We start from the raw sequence: 27,400 nt of genomic DNA on the forward strand, positions 1-27,400 counted from the left end.
ATGGGCAGAAACCATGACACTCCCTGGACACATTATATGACCTGATGGTAATGGAGTAGCAGTTTTACAGTCTATATTGAGACTCACAAGTCACAAGTTGAGGTGTTATCATTATGCATGTGCAGCCTTCACATGCTACTGTCTTCCCACAGGATGTCACCCTGACCTTAGTTATCTTTGTTTTCTTTATTATGTTGGTTAGGTCAGGGTGTGACGAGGGTGGTTTGTTTCGCTTTTGTATTGTCTAGGGTTTTTTGTATGTCTAGGGTTTTTTGTAAGTCTAGGGTTTTTTGTAAGTCTAGGTGTTTATATGTCTATGGTTGCCTCGATTGGTTCTCAATCAGAGGCAGCTGTTTATCGTTGTCTCTAATTGGGGACCATATTTAGGTAGCCATTTTCCTTGGGTATCTTGTGGGTTCTTATTCTATGTTTAGTTGCCTGTCTACACTAGCGATATTAGCGTCACGGTTTGTTGTTTTGTATAGCTTGTTCAGTGTTATTTATTTAATTAAAGAAGTATGTAGGCTTAGCACGCTGCGCCTTGGTCTCCTCCATATGACAACCGTGACACAGGAATAGCTAGCATCATGTTTTCTCTCCCGCTTCCCCCAGTGTGTATAGACTAGGGTTCCATACGAGTCTGCATTGCACAGAGTCTGCATTGCACAGAGGCTGGAGTAAAGATTTCTCCATCAGCAGCACAGTACTGTACATTTATGCATCGTGCATTCCAGGCATTTCCTTTACTATTCAATTCCAGTTGTAGGCCTTCATGAGACTCAAACCAGTATGCAATTGGAAGAACAAGTTTATCAGCCCTGGATGTGATGCATGTGGTTGAAGCCTGCGCCCCTGTGAAAAAACAAGCTTCCAAGTCATACTTAAATTAACCTCGTAAAGTAGCATCCCGTTGTTGACTACAAGATACAGCACTTAACATTGCTGTGCTTAAAATTAATATGGATAATATATATCTGGGGCTCCCCAGTGGCGCAGCGGTCTAAGGCACTACATCTCAGTGCAAGAGGCATTACTACAGACCCTGGTTCGATTCCAGGCTGTATCACAACCAGCCGTGATTGGGAGTCCCATAGGGTGGCGCACAATTGTCCCAGCGTCGTCCTGGTTAGGGTTTGGCCGGGTAGGCCATCATTGTAAATACGAATTTGTTCCTAACTGATTTGCCTGGTTAAATAAAAAATTGAAAATAATATCTGTACTGTACATCAAACATACTGAACTGTATATCAAACATACTGAACATCAAACATTCTGAACTGTATATCAAACATACTGAACTGTACATCAAACATACTGAACATCAAACATACTGTACATCAAACATACTGAACTGTATATCCAACATACTGTCAGTAACAGAGAACAGAGGAGTGGGAGAGCAGCAGCCGAGTGGGAGAGCAGCAGCCGAGTGGGAGAGCAGCAGCCGAGTGGGAGAGCACCAGTGGAGTGGGAGAGCCGTAATAAAATATAGTGATTGAGGTTGTCTGCATGTCCACAAAAACTCAGTCAGCCAGCCATGTAGCTTCGCTTCAGACCGAATCTGTCTAAAAAAGACATCTTTACCACGTCGGTGATTGCCCTGCACCAGTGGCAGTCACGCAGGAATGTAGCGTGGCCGCATAAGCAAACGAGCATAATGAATTAAGTCCATGGGAACAGCTGCATGCTGGTTCTCTTTCCACCACCACGGTCGGAATTCTGTGGCGAGGACAGCAACCGTGTTGCTCAGCTCCCACAGTCTGAATAGAACTCTGTCTGAATTGTTAATCTGCCTCCATTACTACTGGACTTCTGCTGAAATGTGAGGCAAGCTGGCTGGCCACAGTGCAGAGCAGAGAGAGAGATGCTTGGCCTGCCTGCAGCATTATGGCAACAGGAGTTTGACAAAAGATTAAATGTTGGAAAAATACAATTTGACAAAAACACTCACTCGTCTACAACTCTCACGGTTGTGTTTAATACAGTCGTTTCCCACCACCCTGTAATGTTTTGTAATGACAGCTTGAATCCAGGTAACAGGTAATGAATGGGCTTGCACTGGTAAAAGAGAAGCCAGACCTGAAAAGCAGGTGACTGTTGGAACCTTGTGACGTTTGGCACAACCACAAATTCTCGCCCTATTTTTTTTCTCTCCCATCACCATTTGTTTAGTTGTTAGGGAAACAATTTACATGTCCCTAGGGCAGAATGTATCCTCTCCCATTGACAGACATGGAAGATACTCTATACATGCAGGTAGAGCCCCACTCAATTACCTCTCAATCATGACCCTGTGTGGTAGATCACGAGTGTAGCTATGAGATTGTGAGCAATGTCTGTTCGTCTTTTTTTGTGCAAGGCAATAGTAGCCTACTTTTACTGATAGAGCAGGAGGTGAATGGCGTTTACTGTCCGAATTTCGGGCATACTTTGGGCACAGGACGGGACCATGGTGACAGATGGTTGCTATGAGGAAGTGTAACAGGGTTTTCTAGTCGACATGTAGACATCCATTAGGATTTTGAATGGGCTAAGTTGAACTTTTTATCAATCTTTCTCACTCTCCAGCCTGTACGTCAGGCTTGCACCAACCTGATGCTGATCCTGTTGCATACCTCAGCCCACCATCAATACCCCACTAGTCAGAAATGAATGTATTGTGATTCAGTAGGTATGTTATTACTGTTATTGCTATTATTATGTTATTACTGTTTATACTATACTATTAAACTATTAATAGTTGTATTTCACAAATACAGAAACAGATCCACCAAAAACATCTGCACGAACTCGACTAGCTAAGCTGGGGTTCCCCCTAGCCAGACATGTCACCCATGATTATGCTGCTGGAGCACCTCGATACACCAACTCCTGGATACATTAACTCCTACTGAAATGGCTTAGAAGACAGAACAGCGGCGTTTGTGAAATAAGGGCAGACCCGAAAGGGACCGGGCCAGGTCTTAAACCAAAATTGTCTAGTGTCAGAATGCTTTGAGCTACAAATTACTAAAAGCTATCATGTTTTGCTCTATGATGCTCACACGCTACAAAATAGTTGTTAGAAGGTCATAGGAAAAACATTTACCAACCAAAACCAACTTACCTGGTAAAATAAAAATGTTTTTAAACATTTAGATAGTGTCTATAATACTGTAATAAACTCACATAGTGTAGTTGCTGTCACAAACCCCAAACTCCACAAGGTTGTCACTGACTAGTTTTGTTCCCCACCGAGCAAACAATTTCTGTACTTGCATTCATATAATTTGTTTGCTGTTTATTTTCTGGACTTTTTTTTGTTATTGACATTTGAATGCAAATGTTTATGACAAATAGTTTGGTGTTCTACTTGTAGCTCTGGTTGTCCTGAAAATAAAATTGTAAAACACTTAATTGTGAGGCTAATTACAAGGGCTGCTGGAGATGCAGACAAATGAAAATCAAATGTATGAAACGCTGGGACTCGGGACTGATAGGGTTAAAAAAAAAACAGCTCATAGGTTATCGGATTTCCTGAAAACGCCCCATGCCAGGAACGATAGGCACATTTTACCTGCTGCAAAAGAGCAGTTCCGAAACTGTTCGGAGCGTTGGGTTGTATACAGTAAAATCTACCCCTTTAGAATAACTATTTTGTGGTTTGTTTGAGGGTGTCTAGAGAGACTTCTCATGAACAAAAAGAACAGGAAGGGAAATTTGCTGTGATCACGCACATATTATTTACTCTGTTTGATCGGGGGAACTTTCCGAAACTTGCTTCATCCCCCAACACTTCTGGATTTACGCCGCACGTCTATTACGGTCGACTTTGCCAGTGACTTTGACCGCTTGGGTCTGTCAAGTTAACGTCGCGGGGGATCTGCGTTACGGAGAGACCGCTCTATTTGAAGGGATTCACGCATGTCTGGATATTAACTTCCCTTGTTAATTTGAGAACGGTCTCTGAGGAAGACAGTGGATGTTATTGTGTTCGTGTTTTTGAACATTTTGTACCAACTAATACAGCAGAAGCGTCAACATGTTGAGTAACACTGGAGTCTATGCTGTCAAGAAGCGGAAGAAGCCCGTTCAAAAAACGTAAGAATGTAATTTAAACCTGTTTGACCTGACAATAAATGTTTTGGGAAGTTCGATTTAAGTCTAGCATGAGCTGGATACAGAATGGCGCTTGATTTGATAATGTGCTGCATATCGAGTCCCATCGCGTATCATGGAGTTGAGCATTCTTGGCTATACATAAGCCTAGCCTATACATAAGCCTAGCCTATTTGATCCTTTACGTAAGGCATCTAAAACCAATCATTCACTTCGTGTTGTTGGATTATTTTCTTCATAAATTGTTATTGGTTTTGATTTATTGCTAGTTTGCTTTTCCTGCTTTCTTCTGGGGTAACTGGGTTTCTTTCTGCACAGAGGACAAAGTCTCATTGTACGCATGCACCGCTCGTAAGAGCATGTGTGCAGTATTGATGTGTTGTACACAACTGTAAATTTGTGCCTGACCAGAAGTTCTCGTGCCTCCCGTTTGTCTTTATCCCGGTCACCTTAAGAATCTCTCTTCGTGTATAGTTTATGTCTGGCATGGAATAGTAAGTACTCTTGCATTAATCACAATCAAGTTTGAGAGTCTGCTGCACTCTCACGCGATGCTTACAGGAGGGCGGGGCGCGCGGGGGATTGCTGGCATGAGGTATGTTATTGTAATCTGATACGGTTCTCATTATGAAAACACACTTCTGCATCTTTTCCTACTTTTTTCACTTTATTGCACAACCTAGTTACAAAAGAAACATATATTTTGTAATGCAGTTTTTCACAACTAAGTAAGATTTACTAATAGCATAGCTGAGGAAAACGTTTTCCTTTATAGGAAATTAAAGTAGTGCAACGGTTTTGGGTTTGTTGTAATCTATGCTATTACTTTTACGTTTTTTTTCCACAAACATTTTAAGGATTCCAACAAAGTATTGAGAATGTGTCACTTGCAGTTATAATTAATACGACCATAATAAGTATTTGCTTACTATAATATATACTTTTCTAAATAAAAAAACCTGATATTACCAGGTTCACGTCGGTTTATAACAATATTCATGTAGTTATTTTTATGCATTCTAATTCTAAATACATTTTCTTTACACTACATGTAGGATTTGTCAAGCAACCAGACAAAATGTATGTTCAATGTAAACAACCTAAAGTTGATGGAATGTTACAGCTGTGTGTGTGTACAGTGTGTGTGTGTGTGTGTGTACAGTTTGTGCGCTTGCATGTGTCTTATGTTGTCCCTGTGAGTGAAACAGTGGAGGCGAAACAGTGGAGGCACATCCTCAGTGAATTTCATACAAATAAATTTTGAAAAGTTCAAAAAGTGATCCTTTTTAGATAAAACTATGCTAAATATATTCACATCACCAAATAATTTATTAAACACACTGTTTTGCAATGAAGGTCTACAGTAGCCTCAACAGCATTCTGTAGGGTAGCACCATGGTGTAGCCGGAGGACAGCTAGTTTCCGTCCTCCTCTGGGTACATTGACTTCAATACAAAACCTAGGAGGCTCATGGTTCTCACCCCCTTCCATAGACTTACACAGTAATTATGACAGCTTCCGGAGGATGTCCTCCAACCTATCAGAGCTCTTGCAGCATGAACTGACATTTTGTCCACCCAATCAAAGGATCAGAGAATTAATCTAGTACTGAAAGCACAAGCTACAGCTAACCAGCAATGCAGTGTATAAAATGTGGTGAGGAGTTGACTCAAAAAGAGAGAAAGACAATAGTTAAACAGTTTTGAACAAATTAATTTCTTCAAAAATGGAGAAGAAGCAAGCGAGAGATTTTGTAGTATTTATATTTTTTTTCTAAAAAATCACTTTCACTTACTTAGCTAGCGAATGCAGCTAGCTAGTTTGAGTGGAATATGAATGGCAGTCATCCAATATGCTGTAATAGAAATAAGTCCATGCTTATGTAGCCGATGTGAAATGGCTAGCTAGTTAGCGGTGGTGCGCACTAGTGGCGTTTTAATCGGTGACGTCACGTGCTCTGAGACCTTGAAGTAGTGGTTCGCCTTGCTCTGCAAGGGCCGTGGCTTTTGTGGAGTGATGGGTAACGATGCTTCGAGGGTGACTGTTGACGTGGGCAGAGCGTCCCTGGTTCGCGCCCAGGTCGTGGGCGAGGGGACGGACGTAAAGTCTATACTGTTACACTTATAAAAAAATATATTGTCCTACCTCATCTTAAATGGCACCGACCACCACTGGAATGAAATCATATACAGCTTTTTCAAATATAACTTTCCCAGTATAAATCCCCAAATAAAAAAGGAGTAACTTTAGGCCTGTGCAGAAATACTTATCTGTGTTTCTGAAGATGTGGCCTGAGGATTCCTGGACAGCCAAGGTGCCATTTATTTTACTAGGCAAGTCAGTTAGGGAACAAACTCTTATTTACAATGACAACCATTGAGACTGACATCATCATAGCATTCCAATATGGTTCAGTCCATTTAATTATCTCCTTCTATTTTTCTTTTTGCTTATGCACATTTGAGTAATTTAACAGATGCTCTTATCCAGAGTGACTTACAGGAGCAATTCGTGTTAAGTGCCTTTGCTCAAGGGCACATAGGCAGATTTTTTTTTACCTAGTCAGCTCAGGGATTCAAACTGGCAACCTTTTGTTCACTGGCCAGACACTCTTAACCACTAGGCTACCTGTCAGCGCAGGTAAGCCTATGCCTTCAGAAGTTTCTGGCCACGTGTGTGCAGTAAGTTAAAGCATTTTCCAAGTTGTTTTAGGCCTAATCATGTTAGACCAAATATGTGGATTACAGTAAAGGTATCTGATATTTTATTTTTAGTACCTGTAACTATTCTTTCCATATAAATTACATTTTTTTTCTGTTAGGCCTATAAAATATACAATTGAACAGTACACGGACAACTGACACAGTAGCTGATGTAAAGTGTTTAACAGATCTGAGACCTTTCTACATCTTGTTGGGATTACTCCCAGAGCCAACTGTGTGAAAATATGGCTTAATTATTTCCTAAGGGTCATTAAAGTCCTTGTGGGAAAGATTGTGGGAAGGTGTGTGTTGGTGGGTGCGTCCATGCTTAAGTAGTATGTATGCATGTGTGTTTGTGTTTGTTTGTACATGAGTGTGAGAGAGTTACAGATGGTTAAGATTTAACCCGTTAAACTCTGATTAGTTGTTTTTGGCGCTGTCTAGGGCCTGGCAAGTTTAGGGCAGTAAATTGAAATTTAACTAAACTCTTACTGCTGGCAATAACATAAGAATCACCCTCCAATAAAGGTAATGCATAATGCGTTATGTTCATATTCATAGAGTTTGCAATGTATGTCAAGTCACCAAAAGTGCAAACATTTAGTAAGCATGAAAAGTAGAGGCCTTTTTCCACCCGGACCCGATATGCATAATATAGAGACCCGTCTCAAACGGACCAGAGGACAACTATTCCCGTTCTGTATATACCTGATCGGATCCAGACCTGATCAGAGTGAAAGAAGCACCAGAAAAGTCCATTTTTAATCTACTTTATTAACCAGAGCTGATAAAGCGCCAGGGAGAGGACGTAGATAGAGGTGATGCTCTAGCAGGAGCTGTGCGTGCTGTGTGTGTAGGCTACTGTGAGTGAGCGAGTGACACAAGGAGCAGGAAGGATGGAGTGAGAGATGAGCCAGAAATCAACCAAGCCGTCTCGCCCTATAGTAGACTAATAGCTGCCACTGCTAGGTTATTTATCATCCAATATTATTACGTATTAGTTAATATTAGAGATTGCGCACCAGCTGTTGTTAACAAAGAGACACACAACCCCTCTGAGCCTCTCGTCTGAGCTTCTCCTCTGAGCTTCTCCTCTGAGCTTCTCCTCTGATCCTCTCGTCTGAGCTTCTCCTCTGAACCTCTCCTCTGAGCTTCTCCTCAGAGCTTCTCCTCTGAGCTTCTCTGAGATATTATTGCATTTGAAAGTTTTGGCAATTGCAATTATGTATATGGTGTTATAGTTGTTAATAGGGTTGCACAGGGTCGGAAACTTTCCAGTAATTTTCAAGAATTCTTCCGGAAATTTTAATGGGAAGTTAAGCCCCGGAATTTGGGGAATTTAGCTTAAATTCATCAAAAAAGTTAGCTTATAACAGTGAACCTTTTTTTTGTGGGATACACATAAGGCAATTAATTCCAGGTATTGTGGCATATTTTATTTAAACTATCCCCAATTCAATGGAATTGCAATCGTCTGCATGCACAGTGTATTCTTACATCACATGTACAGTCGTGGCCAAAAGTTTTGAGAATGACACAAATATACATTTTCATAAAGTCTGCTGCCTCAGTTTGTATGATGGCAATTTTCATATACTCCAGAATGTCATGAAGAGTGATCAGATGAATTGCAATTAATTGCAAAGTTCCTCTTTGCCATGCAAATGAACTGAATCCCCAAAAAACATTTCCACTGCATTTCAGCCCTGCCACAAAAGGACCAGCTAACATCATGTCAGTGATTCTCTCGTTAACACAGGTGTGAGTGTTGACGAGGACAAGGCTGGAGAACACTCTGTCATGCTGATTGAGTTCGAATAACAGACTGGAAGCTTCAAAAGGAGGGTGTTGCTTGGAATCATTCTTCTTCTGTCAACCATGGTTACCTGCAAGGAAACACGTGCCATCATCATTGCTTTGCACAAAAAGGGCTTCACAGGCAAGGATATTGCTGCCAGGAAGATTGCACCTAAATCAACCATTTATCGGATCATCAAGAACTTCAAGGAGAGCGGTTAAATTGTTGTGAATAAGGCTTCAGGGCGCCCAAGAAAGTCCAGCAAGCACCAGGACCGTCTCTTAAAGTTGGTTCAGCTGCGGGATCGGGGCACCAACAGTACAGAGCTTGCTCAGGAATGGCAGCAGGCAGGTGTGAGTGCATCTGCACGCACAGTGAGGCGAAGACTTTTGGAGGATGGCCTGGTGTCAAGAAGGGCAGCAAAGATGCCACTTCTCTCCAGGAAAAACATCAGGGACGGACTGATATTCTGCAAAAGGTACAGGGATTGGACTTCTGAGGACCAAGGTAAAGTATTTTTCTCTGATGAATCCCCTTTCCGATTGTTTGGGGCATCCGGAAAAAGCTTGTCCAGAGAAGACATGGTGAGCGCTACCATCAGTCCTGTGTCATGCCAATAGTAAAGCATCCTGAGACCATTCATGTGTGGGGTTGCTTCTCAGCCAAGGGAGTGGGCTCACTCACAATTTTGCCTAAGAACAAGCCAAGAATGAAGTATGGTACCAACACATCCTCCGTGAGAAACGTCTTCCAACCATTCAGGAACAGTTTGGTGACAAACAATGCCTTTCCAGCATGACGGAGCACCTTGCCATAAGGCAAAAGTGATAACTAAGTGGCTCGGGGAACAAAACATCAATATTTTGGCGCCAAATTCAAAACAACAGAAATCTCATAATTAAAATTCCTCAAACTTAGAAGTATTTTACACCATTTTAAAGATAAACTTGTTGTTACTCCCACCACAGTGTCCGATTTCAAAAAGGCGAAAGACGAAAGCACACCAAACGATTATGTTCGGTCTTCACCTAGTCACTGAAAAACACCTTTTCCAGCCAAAGAGAGGAGTCACAAAAAGCAGAAATAGAGAGAAAATTAATCACTAACCTTTGATGATCTTCATCAGATGACACTCATAGGACTTCATGTTACACAATACATGTATGTTTTGTTCGATAAAGTTAATATTTATATCCGAAAATCTCAGTTTACATTGGCACGTTACGTTCAGTAATGTTTTGTTTCCAAAACATCCAGTGATTTTTGCAGAGCCACATCAATTTACAGAAATACTCATCATAAATGTTGATGAAAATACAAGTGTTATGCATGGAACTTTAGACAAACTTCTCCTTAATCCAACCGCTGTGTCAGATTTAAAAAAAGCTTTACCGAAAAAGCACACCATGCAATAATCTGAGTACTGCGCTCAGACAACAAAACAAGCCATACAGATATCCGCCATGCTGTGGAGTCAACAGAAGTCAGAAATAGCATTATAAATATTCACTTACCTTTGATGATCTTCATCAGAACGCACTCCCAGGAATCCCAGTTCCACAATAAATGTTTGATTTGTTCAATAAAGTCCATAATTTATGTCCAAATACCTCCTTTTTGTTTTGCCTGTCATTTGTGTTCTGTTATACTCACAGACATCATTCAAACAGTTTTAGAAACTTCAGAGTGTTTTCTATCCAAATATACTAATAATATGCATAGATTCTTGGCATGAGTAGCAGAAAGTGGAAATTGGGCACGCTATTTATCCAACATATGCATATATTAGCAACTGGGCCTGAGTAGCAGGCAGTTTACTCTGGGCACCTTATTCATCCAAGCTTCTCAATACTGCCCCCAGCCATAAGAAGTTAATGTAATTGTCAATAAAAGCCTTCGACACTTATGAAATGCTTGTAATTATACGTCCGTATTCCATAGTGACATCTGACAAAAATATCTAAAGACACTGAAGCAGCAAACGCTGTGAAAATGTATATTTGTGTCATTCTCAAAACTTTTGGCTACGACTGTACAGCTGATTCTAAAGATCTTGCTTACTAATGAGATGCTATTGAGCCCACACTACTACACTGTCTGAGCCAAGGACTACATGCTTTCTGGTAAGTTTTGATTACAATACTGGGTGGGGTGAATATATTTTATATGACATACATGATTTTTTGTTAACTTCTTGAGTGTAGCGGGCAGGATTTTCATTTTTGGCTAAAAAACGTACCCATTTGAAACGGCCTATTTCTCAGGCCCAGAAACTAGAATATGCATATAATTGTCAGATTAGAATAGAAAACACTCTAAAGTTTCCAAAACTGTCGAAATATTGTCTGTGAGTATAACAGAACTGATATTGCAGGCGAAAACCTGAGGAAAATCAAACCAGGAAGAGCTGTTTTTCCTGAAAGCTCTCTGTTTCCATTGGATGCCTTGCCTCAATTTAAAGGGATTACCAACCAGATTCCTTTTCCTATGGCTTCCTCAAGGTGTCAACAGTCTTTAAGAAAAAGAAACGCACACCTATTAAGACAAGGTGCTGGCCAGCGGAGTGGAAACTTGAAAATAAAAGAGAGCCGCACACTCTTGGAGCTCAGATGCAAAAATTTAATACCATCGTTTCGACAGCCAAGCTGTCTTCATCAGGGTATAATCACAAACACTGCGGGATGAGTCGTTTATATAGTGTCAAAAGACACAGGTGTCTGTAATCATGGCCAGGAGTGGCCTAATATCATTGGTTAATAATCAAATATTAAAATGTCATACAAAGAACAGCATGCAAACAAATGGATAGCATACGATCATAGATTAATTTCACTATACAAGTTTACACACAATTACAGTGGCAAAGTCACAATAATCACAAGAATGGCTTCAGATCAAAGTCTACGTTGAGACCGAAGGGCGCAAGGGTCTTTAAATTAAAGATCCAGGCAGCCTCTCGTTTTAACAATAAATTATCAAGGTCACCCCCTCTCCTAGGGAGGGTGACATGTTCGATGCCAATATAACGCAGAGACTAAATCGAGTGGCCTGCCTCCAAGAAGTGGGCCGCAACTGGATAAGTAAAGTTTTTACACCTAATGGTGCTACGATGCTCTGAAATACGTACTTTTAATTCGCGCTTTGTTTTACCTACATCATTTTTACCACAAGGACAAGTTATAAGATAAATAACTGCCTTAGTGGAGCACGTAATAACACCTTTTATTGGGATCGATTTCCCTGTTTGTGGGTGTTTGAAGGATCTACATTTATAAGTGCCATTGCATTGAGCACAGCCATTACATTTGTAATTTCCATCCAGTAGGGGCGCAAATAGACGTTGTTCAGGAATATCTTGGGGTGGTAAATCAGAGTTTACCAATTGGTCTCTGAGATTTCTGCCCCGCGAGGGGCAGAAATCTGGTAAAAATTATGTAGGTAAAACAAAGCGCGAATTAAAATTATGTATTTCAGAGCATCGTAGCACCATTAGGTGTAAAAACTTTACTTATCCAGTTGCGGCCCACTTCTTGGAGGCAGGCCACTCGATTTCGTCTCTGCGTTATATTGGCATCGAACATGTCACCCTCCCTAGGAGAGGGGGTGACCTTGAGAGGGGGTGACCACCCCAAGGCTCAGAGCGAGTGACGTTTGAAACGCTATTAGCGTGCGCTAACTAGCTAGCCATTTCACTTCGGTTACACCAGCCTCATCTCGGGAGTTGATAGGCTTAAAGTCATAAACAGTGCAATGCTTGACGCACAACAAAGAGCTGCTGGCAAAACACACAAAAGTGCTGTTTGAATGAATGTTTACGCGCCTGCTTCTGCCTACCACCGCTCAGTCAGATACTTAGATATTTGTATGCTTTTATGCTCAGTCAGATTATATGCAACGCAGGACACGCTAGATAATATCTAGTACTATCATCAACCATGTGTAGTTAACTAGTGATTATGATTGATTGTTTTTTATAAGATAAGTTTAATGCTAGCTAGCAACTTACCTTGGCTTACTGTATTCGCGTAACAGGCAGTCAGTCTCCTTGTGGAGTGCAACGAGAGAGAAGCAGGTCGTTATTGCGTTGGACTAGTTAACTGTAAGGTTGCAAGATTGGATGCGCCGAGCTGACAAGGTGAAAATCTGTCGTTCTGCCCCTGAACAAGGCAGTTAAACCAACGTTCCTAGGCCGTCATTGAAAATAAGAACGTGTTCTTAACTGACTTGCCTAGTTAAAGAAAGATAAAAATAAATAATTTTTAAAAAATCGGCAAAATCGGTGTCCAACAATACCGATTTCCGATTGTTATGAAAACTTGAAATCGGCCCTAATTAATCGCCCATTCTGATTAATCGGTCGACCTCTAATCTCTATGCGAGGTCAAAATTATCAATAGCAACAGCTCATGGTCCTCCTGGAATCAGAAGTTTTTTTTCTGTCTCAATGGAGGAACGTAGTCAGATAAATGCTGATGAATGTCTTGCTCGAGCTGTGTATGCAACTGGTTCACCTCTGATGCTCACAGACAATGTATATTGGAAGAGATTTCTGAATGTTCTTCGCCCAGCATACACCCCTCCAACCAGACATGCTTTACCTACTAATTTTCTGGATGCAGAGTTCAACAGAGTTCAAGTGAAGCTCAAGCAAATCATAGAGAAAGCAGACTGTATTGCAATCATCTCTGCTATGTGGTCGAATTTTCGTGGGCAAGGAATAATTAACTACATAATCTCCACCCCTCAACCAGTATTCTACGAGGGCACAGCCACACCGGTCTCTACATTGCAGATGAGCTGAAGGCAGTCATCAATGACCACAGAAGGTATTTTCACTGGTGACAGACAATGCTGCAAACATGAAGGCTGCTTGGTCTAAAGTGGAGGAGTCCTACCCTCACATCACACCCATTGGCTGTGCTGCTCATGCATTGAATCTGCTCCTCAAGGACATCATGGCACTGAAAACAATGGATACACTCTACAAGAGAGCCAAGGAAATGGTTAGGTATGTGAAGGGTCATCAAGTTATAGCAGCAATCTACCTCACCAAGCAAAGTGAGAAGAATAAAAGCACCACATTGAAGCTGCCCAGCAACACCCGTTGGGGTGGTGTTGTCATGTTTGACAGTCTCTTGGAGGGGAAGGAGTCTCTCCAAGAAATGGCCATATCACAGTCTGCCAATATGGACAGCCCCATCAAGAGGATTCTCCTGGATGATGTATTTTCGGAGAGAGTGGTAAAGCAGCCTGAAAATCCTGAAACCTATAGAAATAGCCATTGCACGGATTGAGAGAGGCCATCATGTCTGATGTTCAGACTCTGCTTGCAGATGTAAGAAATCCGTACTTCCCTGCCCACTTCACTGTTGCTCCAAGCGGAAGAACCTGCAGTTCTGAAATACATTAAAAAGCGTGAAAACTTCTGCCTGAAGCCCATACACGCCGCAGCGTGTTGGACCCCAAGTATGCTGGCAAGATCATCCTGTCTGGTGCAGAGATCAACAAGGCCTATGGTGTCATCACTACCGTGTCTCGCCACCTTGGCCAGGATGAGGACAAGGTTCTTGGCAATCTGGCGAAGTACACTTCCAAGCAAGGGCTTTGGGATGGAGATGCAATATGGCAGTCGTGCCAACATATCTCATCAGCCAAGGGACTTTGTGGATCTGAGGTGCTTCCCCTGTTGCCTTCATCCTCCAAATCCCACCAACATCAGCTGCCTCAGAGCGCAACTGGTCCTTGTTTGGGAACACACACTCCAAAGCACGCAACAGGCTGACCAATACAAGGGTTGAAAAATTGGTGGTCATCTGGACAAAATTGAGGCTTTTTGAGCCTGTCAACGAGACATCCTCAACAAGGTTGGAAAGTGACAGTGACGATGAGGCCTCAGAGTCTGATGTTCAAGAGGTGGACATTGAGGAGGTCCAGGGAGAAGACTTGGAAGCCTGAGAGGAAGACAACCAAAGCTTTAGTTTCTAGACTATAATTTTACAGATGTATGTTGAAAACATTTTTGGGAGATGCGATGGATCATTGGGGATCATTCAATGTTCCCTTTCTTTTGTTGTTCAGTGAGATCATCCCATGTGAAGAGTCAACTCATTTAATTACATTTAATTTCGTAACTAAAAAATATTTTTTTTATTGGAAGGATTTAATCATTTGCAATTATGTCTACTTATGATAAGGTAAAGGTTTATGTTTCTGTCTCCATATGATATGGTAAATTTATCCAATGCAAAAAACATCTACATTTAAATGGTGGTCATATTAATTTGTACATATTTCCGTTAATTCCCATATATTCCAGTTAATTCCCACGGAAAGTTTTGACCTCTGAATATTCCCCAAAATGTGCAACTCTAGTTGTTAATTTATTTCAGAAAGCGATAAAATGCTCACTATGAGAGTGCTTACCAGTTCTGCTGGTGTCAACATTATTTTTGGCCAACGGTGAGGTAGGGGGATTAGTATGTCTCTACTAGCTAACAATAGGAGAAGTGTGTGTGTTGGTTCTTCTACCTAAAATTCCCAAACGTCCCTAAAAGGATAGTAAAACAAGGAAAAGTCTCCCTTGTGGGGACATTTCCCACGTACCCTTGAGTACAAAGGTTATTTTAAGCTTAAGGGTTAGGTTTAGGGTTACAATTGGGGTTAGAATTAGGGTAAGGGTTTAGTGGTTAGGTTTAGTTTTTTGGTTACAGTTTAGGTTTAGGGTTAGGGTTAAGTTTATTGGTTAGGGAAAATATGATTTGAAATGGAAATACATTTTAGGTCCCCATGAGGATAGAAGAACAAAACAGTGTAGCTAATGGAGGCGTGGCACAAAGCCAAAACAAACATACTACACAACAACATAGTGGCTCAATGTTCTATAGTTGTCTCATCTACTGGGAGACCTCCACAACAGCCTAAACAAGTCAGTGTTCTACAGGGAGGCCTCCCCACAGCCTCAACAAGTCAGTGTTCTACAGGGAGGCCTCCACAACAGCCTCAACAAGTCAGTGTTCTACAGGTTAGGCCTCCCCAACAGCCTCAACAAGTCAGTGTTCTACAGGTTAGGCCACCACAACAGCCTAAACAAGTCAGTGTTCTACAGGGAGGCCTCTACAACAGCCTCAACAAGTCAGTGTTCTACAGGTTAGGCCACCACAACAGCCTCAACAAGTCAGTGTTCTACAGGTTAGGCCTCCCCAACAGCCTCAACAAGTCAGTGTTCTACAGGGAGGCCTCCCCAACAGCCTCAACAAGTCAGTGTTCTACAGGTTAGGCCTCCCCAACAGCCTCAACAAGTCAGTGTTCTACAGGTTAGGCCTCCCCAACAGCCTCAACAAGTCAGTGTTCTACAGGTTAGGCCTCCCCAACAGCCTCAGCAAGTCAGTGTTCTATAGGGAGGCCTCCCCAACAGCCTCAACAAGTCAGTGTTCTACAAGGAGGCCTCCACAACAGCCTCAACAAGTTAGTGTTCTACAGGGAGGCCACCACAACAGCCTAAACAAGTCAGTGTTCTACAAGGAGGACTCCACAACAGCCTCAACAAGTCAGTGTTCTCAGCTGAACTCTGGCTACAATAGAAGTGCACTAGGATCAGTTTATTCTAACAGTACCCTAAGTGGTTGTCAGACCAAAGACAGATTTGATCAAACTTGTAAAGGAATAATGTACCTGAGTGTGCTACGGTTGTTTATGTGGTAAAATAAAATTGACTTTTAACTCAAAAAAATGATTTAGAAATCTACATTGTCTCTTAGGTTGCCCAGCCTAATCTGGGGAATGGGTTTTAGTTCGAGACAAGAAAACATTTTATTAAACAGAGTAACATGATGGTGATATCATGGTGATACCAGCCTTCATAGCCAGTCTTTCTCTTTCAGACAGGCAGCAGCCGTCATTCTGTCCAGTGGTGGGATTCAGCTGATCAGGCTGCAGCCCCCTGGGGGTTTCCTTGCCCAGGAGAGATGCCCTTCAGGCTGGCTGCAGGAGACCTTGAAGTGGGGTGTACATATGGCATGGGTGGTGGTGTGGAGCCAGAGCAGAGGAAGTAGATCAATCCATTTTCAGCCGTGACTAAGAGAGCTGAGGTGGAAGGAATGTTCAGAGTTCACCTCAGGACACACAGAGAAAAGGAGACGATGGAGAGAGGATATTGTGAAATGAAGGAGCTCTCGGTTTGTGTGTGCAGCCTATCCTTCAGTCTTTCAGTAGTGTAACAATATATCCTTCAGTCTTTCAGCAGTGTACCAAGATATCCTTCAGTCTTTCAGCAGTGTAACAAGATATCCTTCAGTCTTTCTGTAGTGTACCAAGATATCCTTCAGTCTTTCAGTAGTGTACCAAGATATCCTTCAGTCTTTCAGCAGTGTAACAAGATATCCTTCAGTCTTTCTGTAGTGTACAAATATATCCTTCAGTCTTTCAGTAGTGCACCAAGATATCCTTCAGTCTTTCTGTAGTGTACCAAGATATCCTTTAGTCTTTCAGTAGTGTACCAAGATATCCTTCAGTCTTTCAGTAGTGTACCAAGATATCCTTCAGTCTTTCAGTAGTGTACCAAGAAATCCTTCAGTCTTTCTGTAGTGTACCAAGCTCCCGAGTGGCGCAGTGGTCTAAGGCACTGCATCTTAGTGCAAGAGGTGTCACTACAGTCCCTGGTTCAAATCCAGGCTGTATCACATCCGGCTGTGATTTGGAATCCCTAGGGCAGTGCACAATGGGCCCAGTGTCGTCTGGGTTTAGCTGTCATTGTAAATAAGAATTTGTTCTTAACTGACTTGCCTAGTTAAATAAAGGTTACATTTAAAAAAGTATTTTGGTAATGTCTATCCCTCAGTAGTGTACCAAGCTATCTTTCTGTAGTGTAGTAGGCTATCCTTCAGTTTTTCTGTAGTGGAGTAGGCGATCCTTCAGTACAGTGTTTCAGTAGCCACTGTTGCACTGTTTGAGTGTCCACTATGTGGCTGAATAAGTCCATGTCTTTCGATATGATTGTAGTTGAGGGTGTAGCCTACACATTTTTGGATGTATTCTCGGCCTCTTTTCATTTCATGATCCCCAACCACTTTGAGCAGACAAAAGCATGCCAATGGCATTACAACGTACTCAGTGCAACTTGATTCCCTTTGAATCAGAGTGAAGGGTCTTTGGGTTCGGCCAGACCCTGAGAGAAAGAGGGAGAGATGAGAGGTGAGGTAAACCTAGTTTGTTCTAACTCTAACAATGACTACCCTGATGTCCGTGCATGAAGCCCTGTGATGCACTGCAACCAAAGATGGAAAAAATGGGTCTGAATACTGGCTTTTGTCTCCGCAGGCATTTTTTTAAAGTGAGGTCAGTCTTGCTCTATTTCTGGGAAGTTATTGCTTGGGTCTAATGCCGGGAATTGAGTTATGGCTGAATTCCCTGCAGGCAATTCAATAGGGAAGAGGCAAAAAACAATGCCTATTATCATCAGCAATTGGGAAAGCCTGTAATGGGAAAGTCACAAAGTATGGAAGAAACAGTTCTGGGAGAAATGGTGTGGTTTCTCTGGTTGTTGAACTTGACCAACAGCTGTTAGCCCCTAATGTTCACTAAGCTAAAGTCTACCAGTACATTGGGTTGGGTCTCTGGGATTAAATTGGTCTGTTGCATTGAAATTAATTGAAACCTCATCAGGTTCCCCTTATCATGTTTTTTATCTAGTTGGTGTGAATATGATTTCTGTCCCCTGAGAATTCATTATCATCCGTGTTTAACATTTAGCGCCGGCTGTCGGCTCATCAGCCGGTTACAGAGTCATTTAGCGCCGGCTGTCGGCTCATCAGCCGGTTACAGAGTAATTTAGCACCGGCTGTCAGCTCATCAGCCGGTTACAGAGTCATTTAGCGCCGGCTGTCGGCTCATCAGCCGGTTACAGAGTCATTTAGCGCCGGCTGTCGGCTCATCAGCCGGTTACAGAGTCATTTAGCGCCGGCTACATTTTCCACTCCACATTAACTAGGCTATTTTTTATTTAAAAGTTTAAATTCACTAGTCCGTCGAGCCCATTTCCCTCTAGAATGACCGATCTGCATCTGCTAGCAATCCATTGATAGGAGAGGCGCCTGCCTGTCAGTCACAAAGTGAGCGATGGACCGTAAAGGAAATCACACTACAAACTATCGCCCTCAGGCACTTAAAGAAATCACACTACAAACTATCGCCCTCAGGCACTTAAGGAAATCACACTACAAACTATCACCCTCAGGCACTTAAGGAAATCACACTACAAACTATCACCCTCAGGCACTTAAGGAAATCACACTACAAACTATCACCCTCAGGCACTTAAGGAAATCACACTACAAACTATCGCCCTCAGGCACTTAAGGAAATCATGAATGTCATGGATATATTGGAATTAGTGGATATATAGAGACTTAAATACCCTGACCTAGTGAGATATACATGGCGGAGGCTTAATCAAGCTAGTCATCTTGATGACATAAGAAAGTAATTCTTAAGTTTAAAAAGTGTTGATAGGGGACAGAATGCGGTCGTACCATCACGTAATTGACATATATATTACTCTTACAGAATTTCCACGTGGGCGAGGATACTCGCAATTTTATCAAAGCCTACTGGATGATACATGTTTTCTTAACTTCTTGAGAATACTTGACACGCAGACGTCCCAAGTATGCCCCTGGAAATGCAAATGCGCTACGCTAAATGCTAAATGTACTCGTTACAACTCAATCTTTGATCAAAATTCACAAGCAGGGCATTGAATTAAAGCTACACTCGTTGTGAACCTAGCCAGCAAGTCAGATTTTTAAAATGCTTTTCGGCGAAAGCATCAGAAGCTATTATCTGATAGCATGCACCCCCCAAAATGCCAGCTCGACACGTAAACAACAGATTTTGCGATAGCCGGCGCTACCCAAAACGCAGAAATAAAATATAAAACATTCATTACCTTAGACGAGCTTCTTTCTTGGCACTCCTATATGCCCCATAAACATCACTATTGGGTCTTTTTTTCGTTTAAATCGGTCCATATATACCCAAAATAGCTTTGTATGGAAGTTGTGTCATTCAGAAAAAATCATCGTTTTTAAACGCTGCGTAATTTTTTAAAATTAAAAAAGTCGACGATAAACTTTCACAAAACACTTCGAAATCCTTTTGTAATCCAACTTTAGGTATTAGTAAACGTTTATAATCTATCAAAATGATTACAGGGCGATGTCTCTTCAATAGGTCTTCACTTCAAAAACAATGCCATCTGATATCTCCCTCAACTGCATCCGGGTGAAGACTGGGAAAATGGAGTTCAGATAGAAGGATTTTCCAACAATTAATTCAATTGAAAATTAGGACAATGGCGCCATCGTGCGGAATTTGTATGAATTGCAGGCAGATTGCCATTAAATTCTGTTCTCTTTTAACAACTGGTGGAAGTGACTTATGGAAATTATTTTTTGCTTTCAGAGAGCAGTTTTTCTTGCGTTTTTCAATGAAACACACGATCTGTTATAGTCACAGCCATGATTTAACCAGTTTTATAAACTTCAGAGTGTTTTCTATCCACACATACTAATCATATGCATATACTATATTCCTGGCATGAGTAGCAGGACGCTGAAAAGTTGCGCGATTTTTAACAGAATTTTCGAAAAAGGAAGGGGTAGAAGTAAGAGGTTTTAACTAGGACAGAATCATTTCTAACGGACATTTTCCGACATAACATAAGTACAGCAGATCCCGTTATTGTATGGGACGCTTTTAAATGTTCCTTTAGCAGCCATGCCATTCAGTACTCCTCTATAAAACAAATGCAATTTAGGTCAAGAGTCCATATTAACAAAAGAAATTGGGACAGTGTTCTAGGACTAATAGTACAGATAGATAGCAATAAAAACTGTACCATAGAGGCACAGAATAAGTTTGAGGAAAAAAGAAAGGGAGAAACTTATTCAAGTAAGATCTAGTGTAATATATTATGAAAAATAAAGCGAACTGGATGGAATATGGGGGAAAAATGCACCAAATTATTTTTCAGTCTTCAACATAGACATGCTACCAAAAAAATTTATTGAAACTTGTCACAAATGATGGAGTCACTCATGATTCACCGAACAATATTTTGAAAGAGGAAGTGAAGTACTTTAAGAATATATTTTCGTTTCAGTGTCCTCTATCTCCACTAACCGAAGCTAATTGTATGGATTTGTTTTCCTATTAATAATGTCAAATTAACATCTGTACAGACAGACTCATGTGAAGGCCAAATTACAGAGGAGGAACTTCTTGATGCAATTAAAGCCTTTAAGTCCGGGAAAACTCATGGACTGGATGGCATACCAGTGGAGGAATACCAAACTTTTTTTTTTACATACTCAGAGGACCATTATTAGCACGCTTTAACCACTCCTATATAAATGGTAGATTATCGGACACGCAACAAGACGGTCTGATATCATTATTACTGAAACGGGATCCAAGTGGTATATATAAAGATCCAGTCCATTAAAAAATTGGAGGCCTCTTACACTTCAGTGCTGTGATGCAAAAATCCTAGCAAAATGCTTGGCGCATAGAATTAAAAAGATTTTGTCAGATATTATTCATCCTAATCAGACAGTTTTTTTTACATGGACGATACATTGTAAGTAATATAAGACAAGTACTGGAAACAATAGAATACCATGAAATATCGGGGAAACCAGGCCTGGTTTTCATAGCTGATTTTGAAAAGGCGTTTGTTAAAGTACGACTGGAGTTTATATATACATGCCTGGAATATTTAAACTTTGGAGAATCTCTATAAAATGGGTTAAAGTTATGTATCGTAACCCTAGCTGTAAAATAGTAAATAATGGCTACATCTTAAACTGTCAAGATGAGTAAAACAAGGTTGTCCACTATCGGCATATCTATTTATTATTACCATCAAAATGTTAGCTGTTAAAATTAGATCCAACAATAATATTAAGGGATTAGAAATCCGTGGCTTAAAAACAAATGTGTCGTTGTATGCTGATGATTCATGTTTTCTTTTAAAACCACAATTTGAATCCCTCTACAGCCTCAAAGAGGATCTAGATATTTTTTCTAACCTCTCTGGATTAAAACCAAATGATGATAAGTGTACTATATTGTATCACAAAAAAATACAACTTTTACATTACCGTGTAGTTTTCCAATAAAATGGTCTGACGGGGATGTGGACATATTCGGTATACATGTCCTGAAAGAAAGAACTTATTTCTTTTTTATAGAAAGTTAGCAAAAATAGATAAGATCTTGCTGCCATGGAAAGGAAAATACCTGTCTATTGGTGGAAAAATCACCCTGATTAACTCAGTCATATCACAGTTTACCTATTTGCTTATGGTGTTGCCTACACCTAGAGACCTGTTTTTTAAATTATATTAACAAAAAAATTATAATTTTATTAAAATTGCCTATTTATATAACGAATATGAATTCGGAGGGCAGAAATGATTAAATATTAAAGCATTAGACCTCTCACTAAAGGCATCAGACATGCAAAAGTAAGAATGTCTCACCCCATGTTCAAGAATGGCCCTTTTCCCTTTTTTCAGATTACAACGGCTCACTTTCGGCTATTTGAAAACGTAATAATCTCCAAAATATCATCATTTTTTAAACAAGCCTTAGAAAGTTGGTTGCAATTCCATTTTAATCCACCTGAAAAGACTGAACAAATAATACAACAAATGTTGTGGTCAAACTGAAATATACTAATTAATAAAAAAATATATATATTTTCCGATAAAATACCATGTGGTCAAGCTGCTCCCACAACAGCTCAATTGGGTTGAGATCCGGTGACTGTGCTGGCTACTCCATTATAGACACAATACCAGCTGACTGCTTCTCCCCTAAATAGGACTAGCATAGTTTGGAGCTGTGCTTTGGGTCATTGTCCTGTTGTAGGATGAAATTGGCTCCAATTAAGCGCCGTCCATAGGGTATGGCATGGTGTTGCAAAATGGAGTGATTGCCTTCCTTCTCCAAGATTCATTTTACCCTGTACAAATCTCCCACTTTACCACCACCAAAGCACCCCCAGACCATCACATTGCCTCCACCATGCTTGACAGATGGTGTCAAGCACTCCTCCAGCATATTTTCATTTCTTCTGCATCTCACGAATGTTCTTCTTCGTGATCCAACACCTCAAGATTGGTCTGTCCAGTGTCTGTGTTCTTTTGCCCATCTTTTAATCTTTTCATTTTATTGACCAGTAGAAGGTATGGCTTTTTCTTTGCAACTCTGCCTAAAAGGCCAGCATCCCGGAGTCGCCTCTTCACTGTTGACGTTGTGACTGGTGATTTGCGTGTACTATTTAATGAAGCTGCCAGTTGAGAACTTGTGAGGCATCTGTTTCTCAAACTAGACACTCTAATGTACTTGTCGTCTTGCTCAGTTCTGCACCGGGGCCTCCCACTCCTCTTTCTATTCTGGTTATAGCCAGTTTACGCAGTTCTCTGAAGGGTGTAGTACACAGCGTTGTACGAGATCTTCAGTTTCTTTGCAATTTCTCGTATGGAATAGCCTTAATTTCTCAGAACAAGAATAGACTGACGAGTTTCAGAAGAAAGGTCTTTGTTTCTGATCATTTTGAGCCAGTACTTGAACCCACAAATGCTGATGCTCCAGATACTCAACTAGTCTAAAGAAGCCTGTTGTATTGCCTCTCAACTGTTTTCAGCTGCGCTAACATACTGTAAGTGCAATTCCTCAACAATATCTTAAGATTTCATGATTTCTTACAGACTTATTACATTTCTTCTTACAAACTTCTTAAATATCTTCTTAAGATGGTTGTCGCTAGGCAGCCAATTTAGCTAGCTATCTAGCTATTAATGGCAATCATGTTAGCATATTTCATACTGAGATTATTGTTCAAAAACATGTTCTTGGGTTTCAAATAATCAATACTAAAAATGTCAGATTAAACTTGTGAGTGAATTAAATGTAAATTGCTTTTATTAGCTTATTCTCTCACTGCCCTGAGTTTAAGACAAGGGTACAGCTATCTTGGAATTAAGAACATTTCCAAGAACAAATCCAAGAGCTTTATTTTATTTTTGCTTAAGGAGAAACATAAGAAATAACACTAACATTTCCAAAAACCTTTGTGAGGAATAGCATTTTTGCTGAACTTTCTTCATAAGTCGATAGTGAAGGGAAAAAATTGCCTTGAGAATACATTTATTCTTAAGAAGGTTTTGTGAATTTTGGCCCTGGACTAGAGTTTACTAGGCTGGTTAGCTAGGTAGCTAATGCTGGCTAGCTAGCTAGCACAGAGTTTGTAACATGCTAACACTAGCATGCTAACGATAGCTAGCTAATGACCACATAGAACAATGACGGTTAGTTATAGAAAAATATTTGTAATAACGATACTCCATAATCGTAGGTTCCCAAAATCAAGCAAATGGTACTGAACTCATGACAAAATAATGTTTTGAAATTATAGTGGCTTTTTATATATATTTTTTGCTTAGTGACGTTTGTCAATATCATATTTTGGCCTTTTATGTATCTTGTCTGGTTTCGGCATGAGAAAATGACTGAAGTCCCAAATTCTCACAAGATACTGTGAGAATTTGCACACTCACGGATATGGAGCCTCAGACATAAAATATCCAGTCACCAATTAGGAGCCACTCCCTTCCCAAAAACCTTCTCAATTATATGTTAACTAGCCTATGCTTACCTGGCAGAATGATATTATAATTATTTTGAATCAATCCAGTGGATATTTGTTTTGCAAGCTCTACCATCACGTATGCTACATAAACACAGCTAAACAACAGGCTCTTGCTAGGTGTGCACTTAAATTAAAGAATAGCTACACCCAAAAATCTAAATTTCCCAGACTTCAAAAGTGGTCTCCTGATGTGGTTTAAGTATTGTTGTGAACTTAGAACATCCAATGTAGTTGTTTTTATATTTAAAAAGTGTGATTTTGAGAGTCAAAACCTGGGAAAAACTGGAAAAACAAAACTTTAATAATGTGGGCTATTAACGTAATTTTTCTGTTTGAATAAAATACATAATTTGAAGCACAAACATCATTGTGGCATCTCATATCTTGCTGTAAAACTGTAAATAAGACTAATCCCAAGACAGGTTAATAAATGTTAAAAAAGGTTTAATGTTCTCTTAGATAAAAGTCCTGATCATATAGGCCTATCTAAAACAACTAACAATATTTTTTGAAATTGTAAAGTCACATGTAAAGTCACATCTTTCTCAATAAACTCATTAAAGTATTCAATCATATAGCTGTGTATTTCTGATAGTCAAGTCATTGGAATGTACCAGAGGACACCAAAATAGTGCTCTTTTGGCAAAGAAATAACGAACCCATACCCTCCATCCATACCCTCATCCACACCCTCATCCATACCCTCATCCACATCGACGGAGCCGTGGTGGAGCTTCAAGTTACTCGGTGTCCACATAACTGAGGACTTAACCTGGTCCTCTCACACCAGCACAGTTGTGAAGACGGCACTCTTCTCCCTCTTCCCCCTCAGGAGGCTGACATGATTTGGCATGGATCCTCAGGAACTTTTACAGTTGCACCATCGAGAGCATACTGACTGGTTGTATCACCGTCTGGTATGACAACTGCACCGACCTCGACCGGAAGGCCCTTCACAGGGTGGTGCGGATGCCCCAGCGCATCACTGGGGAACAGCTCCCAGCAAACCAGGACGTACATCTCAGGCGGCGTTTGATAAAGGCCGAAAAATGTCCAAAGACTCCAGCAGACTCCTAAACAGCTTCTGTCCCATGGCCATAAGATTGTTAAATAGCTAACAGGTACTGCTCTCCCTCTCCTACAAACTGTCCATACGGACTCTATGCCCATCCACGGGTCTCTACACACACACACACACACACACACACACACACACACACACACACACACACACACACACACACACACACACACACACACTCACTTTATCTGTCACTCTTACTCACACGCAAACACACATTTCTCATGCACACACTCACATACACCCTCACTCATACACTCATTACTGACCACACACACTTATACCACCTCACATCTACGCTGCTGTTATACTGATTGATGATTAGATGTATTAATAGCATTACACTGCTGTTCATTGATTATTGTTTGCCATTACCATTAGTAGCTAATCTATTTATCCTGCTACCGGTCACCATTACTCATATTTTTATGTATAAACATACCTCAACCACTCCAGTACCCCTGCACATTGAAAAAGGTACTGACACTGACCTGAATATACTTGTATTCTTGTGTTTCTTCAGCTTATAGCGTACTTGTTGTGTGTTTTTTTATTTTAATTTTAATTATTTTATAGTTATTACTATCACTGCAGTGTAGGGAAAGAGCTCTCAAGGTTAACATTTTCACTATACTGTTTTACAGCTGTTGTATCCTGTTGCTATTAAACTTCAAACTTTGGAACAGATGCCATTTAAACAATGCCCTTGAGATAAATAGCAGCTGCCAGTCCCCCAACCCTTAACCCACATTTGAAAAAGTGAAATGGTGTATTGAAGTCGTACACTTGAGTTCAGAAATGAGCCTGGGTTCTGTTCTTGCTCCAGCGGGTGCGAGGGGAGTTAGAGCCTCCGGACTACAGTCCCAGCAAGCTTGGCTTAAGCCTGAGCACGTGTGTCTGATTTGCAGTTAATGACATGTGTCTGCAAGAGACTCATAAACTTGACCTTGGCCTTCAACAAGAGTTTTATCCCAAGACATTATCACCCATTTGCCTGTGAAGTGAAATACCACAGGGAGCAAAACAAAGACCTCTGATAGCCTCCGTTGTGCCTGAAAGTACTCGGTTTTGACAGTGAACAGTGTTTATTCTATAGATGTGAACGTTTACAGACATTATTTGTTGATTTTTGTCCATTTTATTTACAGATTTTTTTCACTATACAGGCTTTTTCTAATGCAGAAAGTTTAGTCTTGGAGAAACTGTAGAGAGGAGTGATGTATAGTATATGCTAGCAGCCGGACTGTAGCGCTTTGTACAGTTTGCTCCTCAAAAGCAGGAAATCCCTCTGGCCTCAGATGCTGCGACTGCCTCCACTGATTCCTATCTCCTTTGGCGAAATAATGTACACTGCTCAAAAAAAATAAAGGGAACACTAAAATAACACATCCTAGATCTAAATGAATTAAATATTCTTATTAAATAGTTTTTTCTTTACATAGTTGAATGTGCTGACAACAGAATCACACAAAAATTATCAATGGAAATCAAATTTATCAACCCATGGAGGTCTGGATTTGGAGTCACACTCAAAATTACAGTGGAAAACCACACTACAGGCTGATCCAACTTTGATGTAATGTCCTTAAAACAAGTCAAAATGAGGCTCAGTAGTGTGTGTGGCCTCCACTTGCCTGTATGACCTCCCTACAACGCCTGGGTATGCTCCTGATGAGGTGGCGGATGGTCTCCTGAGGGATCTCCTCCCAGACCTGGACTAAAGCATCCGCCAACTCCTGGACAGTCTGTGGTGCAACGTGGCGTTGGTGGATGGAGCGAGACATGATGTCCCAGATGTGCTCAATTGGATTCAGGTCTGGGGAACGGGCGGGCCAGTCCATAGCATCAATGCCTTCCTCTTGCAGGAACTTCTGACACACTCCAGCCACATGAGGTCTAGCATTGTCTTGTATTAGGAGGAACCCAGGGCCAACCGCACCAGCATATGGTCTCACAAGGGGTCTGAGGATCTCATCTCGGTACCTAATGGCAGTCAGGCTACCTCTGGC

General features: G+C 40.9%; 2 protein-coding genes across 2 annotated transcripts in view; one reads left to right on the forward strand and one right to left on the reverse strand.

Moving 5' to 3' along the window:
* Positions 1 to 27,400, reverse strand: part of LOC139380929 (major histocompatibility complex class I-related gene protein-like) — a 401,721-nt gene that overhangs the window by 246,202 nt on the left and 128,119 nt on the right. The gene's annotated exons all lie outside the window — the stretch shown is intronic.
* Positions 3,544 to 27,400, forward strand: part of LOC139380928 (aryl hydrocarbon receptor-like) — an 80,046-nt gene continuing 56,189 nt past the window's right edge. The window contains exon 1 of the mRNA XM_071124096.1: positions 3,544 to 4,080. Within this exon, the coding sequence (XP_070980197.1) occupies positions 4,022 to 4,080 (59 nt within the window). The 5' untranslated portion in view covers positions 3,544 to 4,021. The remainder of the gene's footprint in view (positions 4,081 to 27,400) is intronic.

The sequence above is a fragment of the Oncorhynchus clarkii genome, chromosome 22 (genome assembly GCF_045791955.1).
Source record: "Oncorhynchus clarkii lewisi isolate Uvic-CL-2024 chromosome 22, UVic_Ocla_1.0, whole genome shotgun sequence".
Lineage (NCBI taxonomy): Eukaryota > Metazoa > Chordata > Actinopteri > Salmoniformes > Salmonidae > Oncorhynchus > Oncorhynchus clarkii.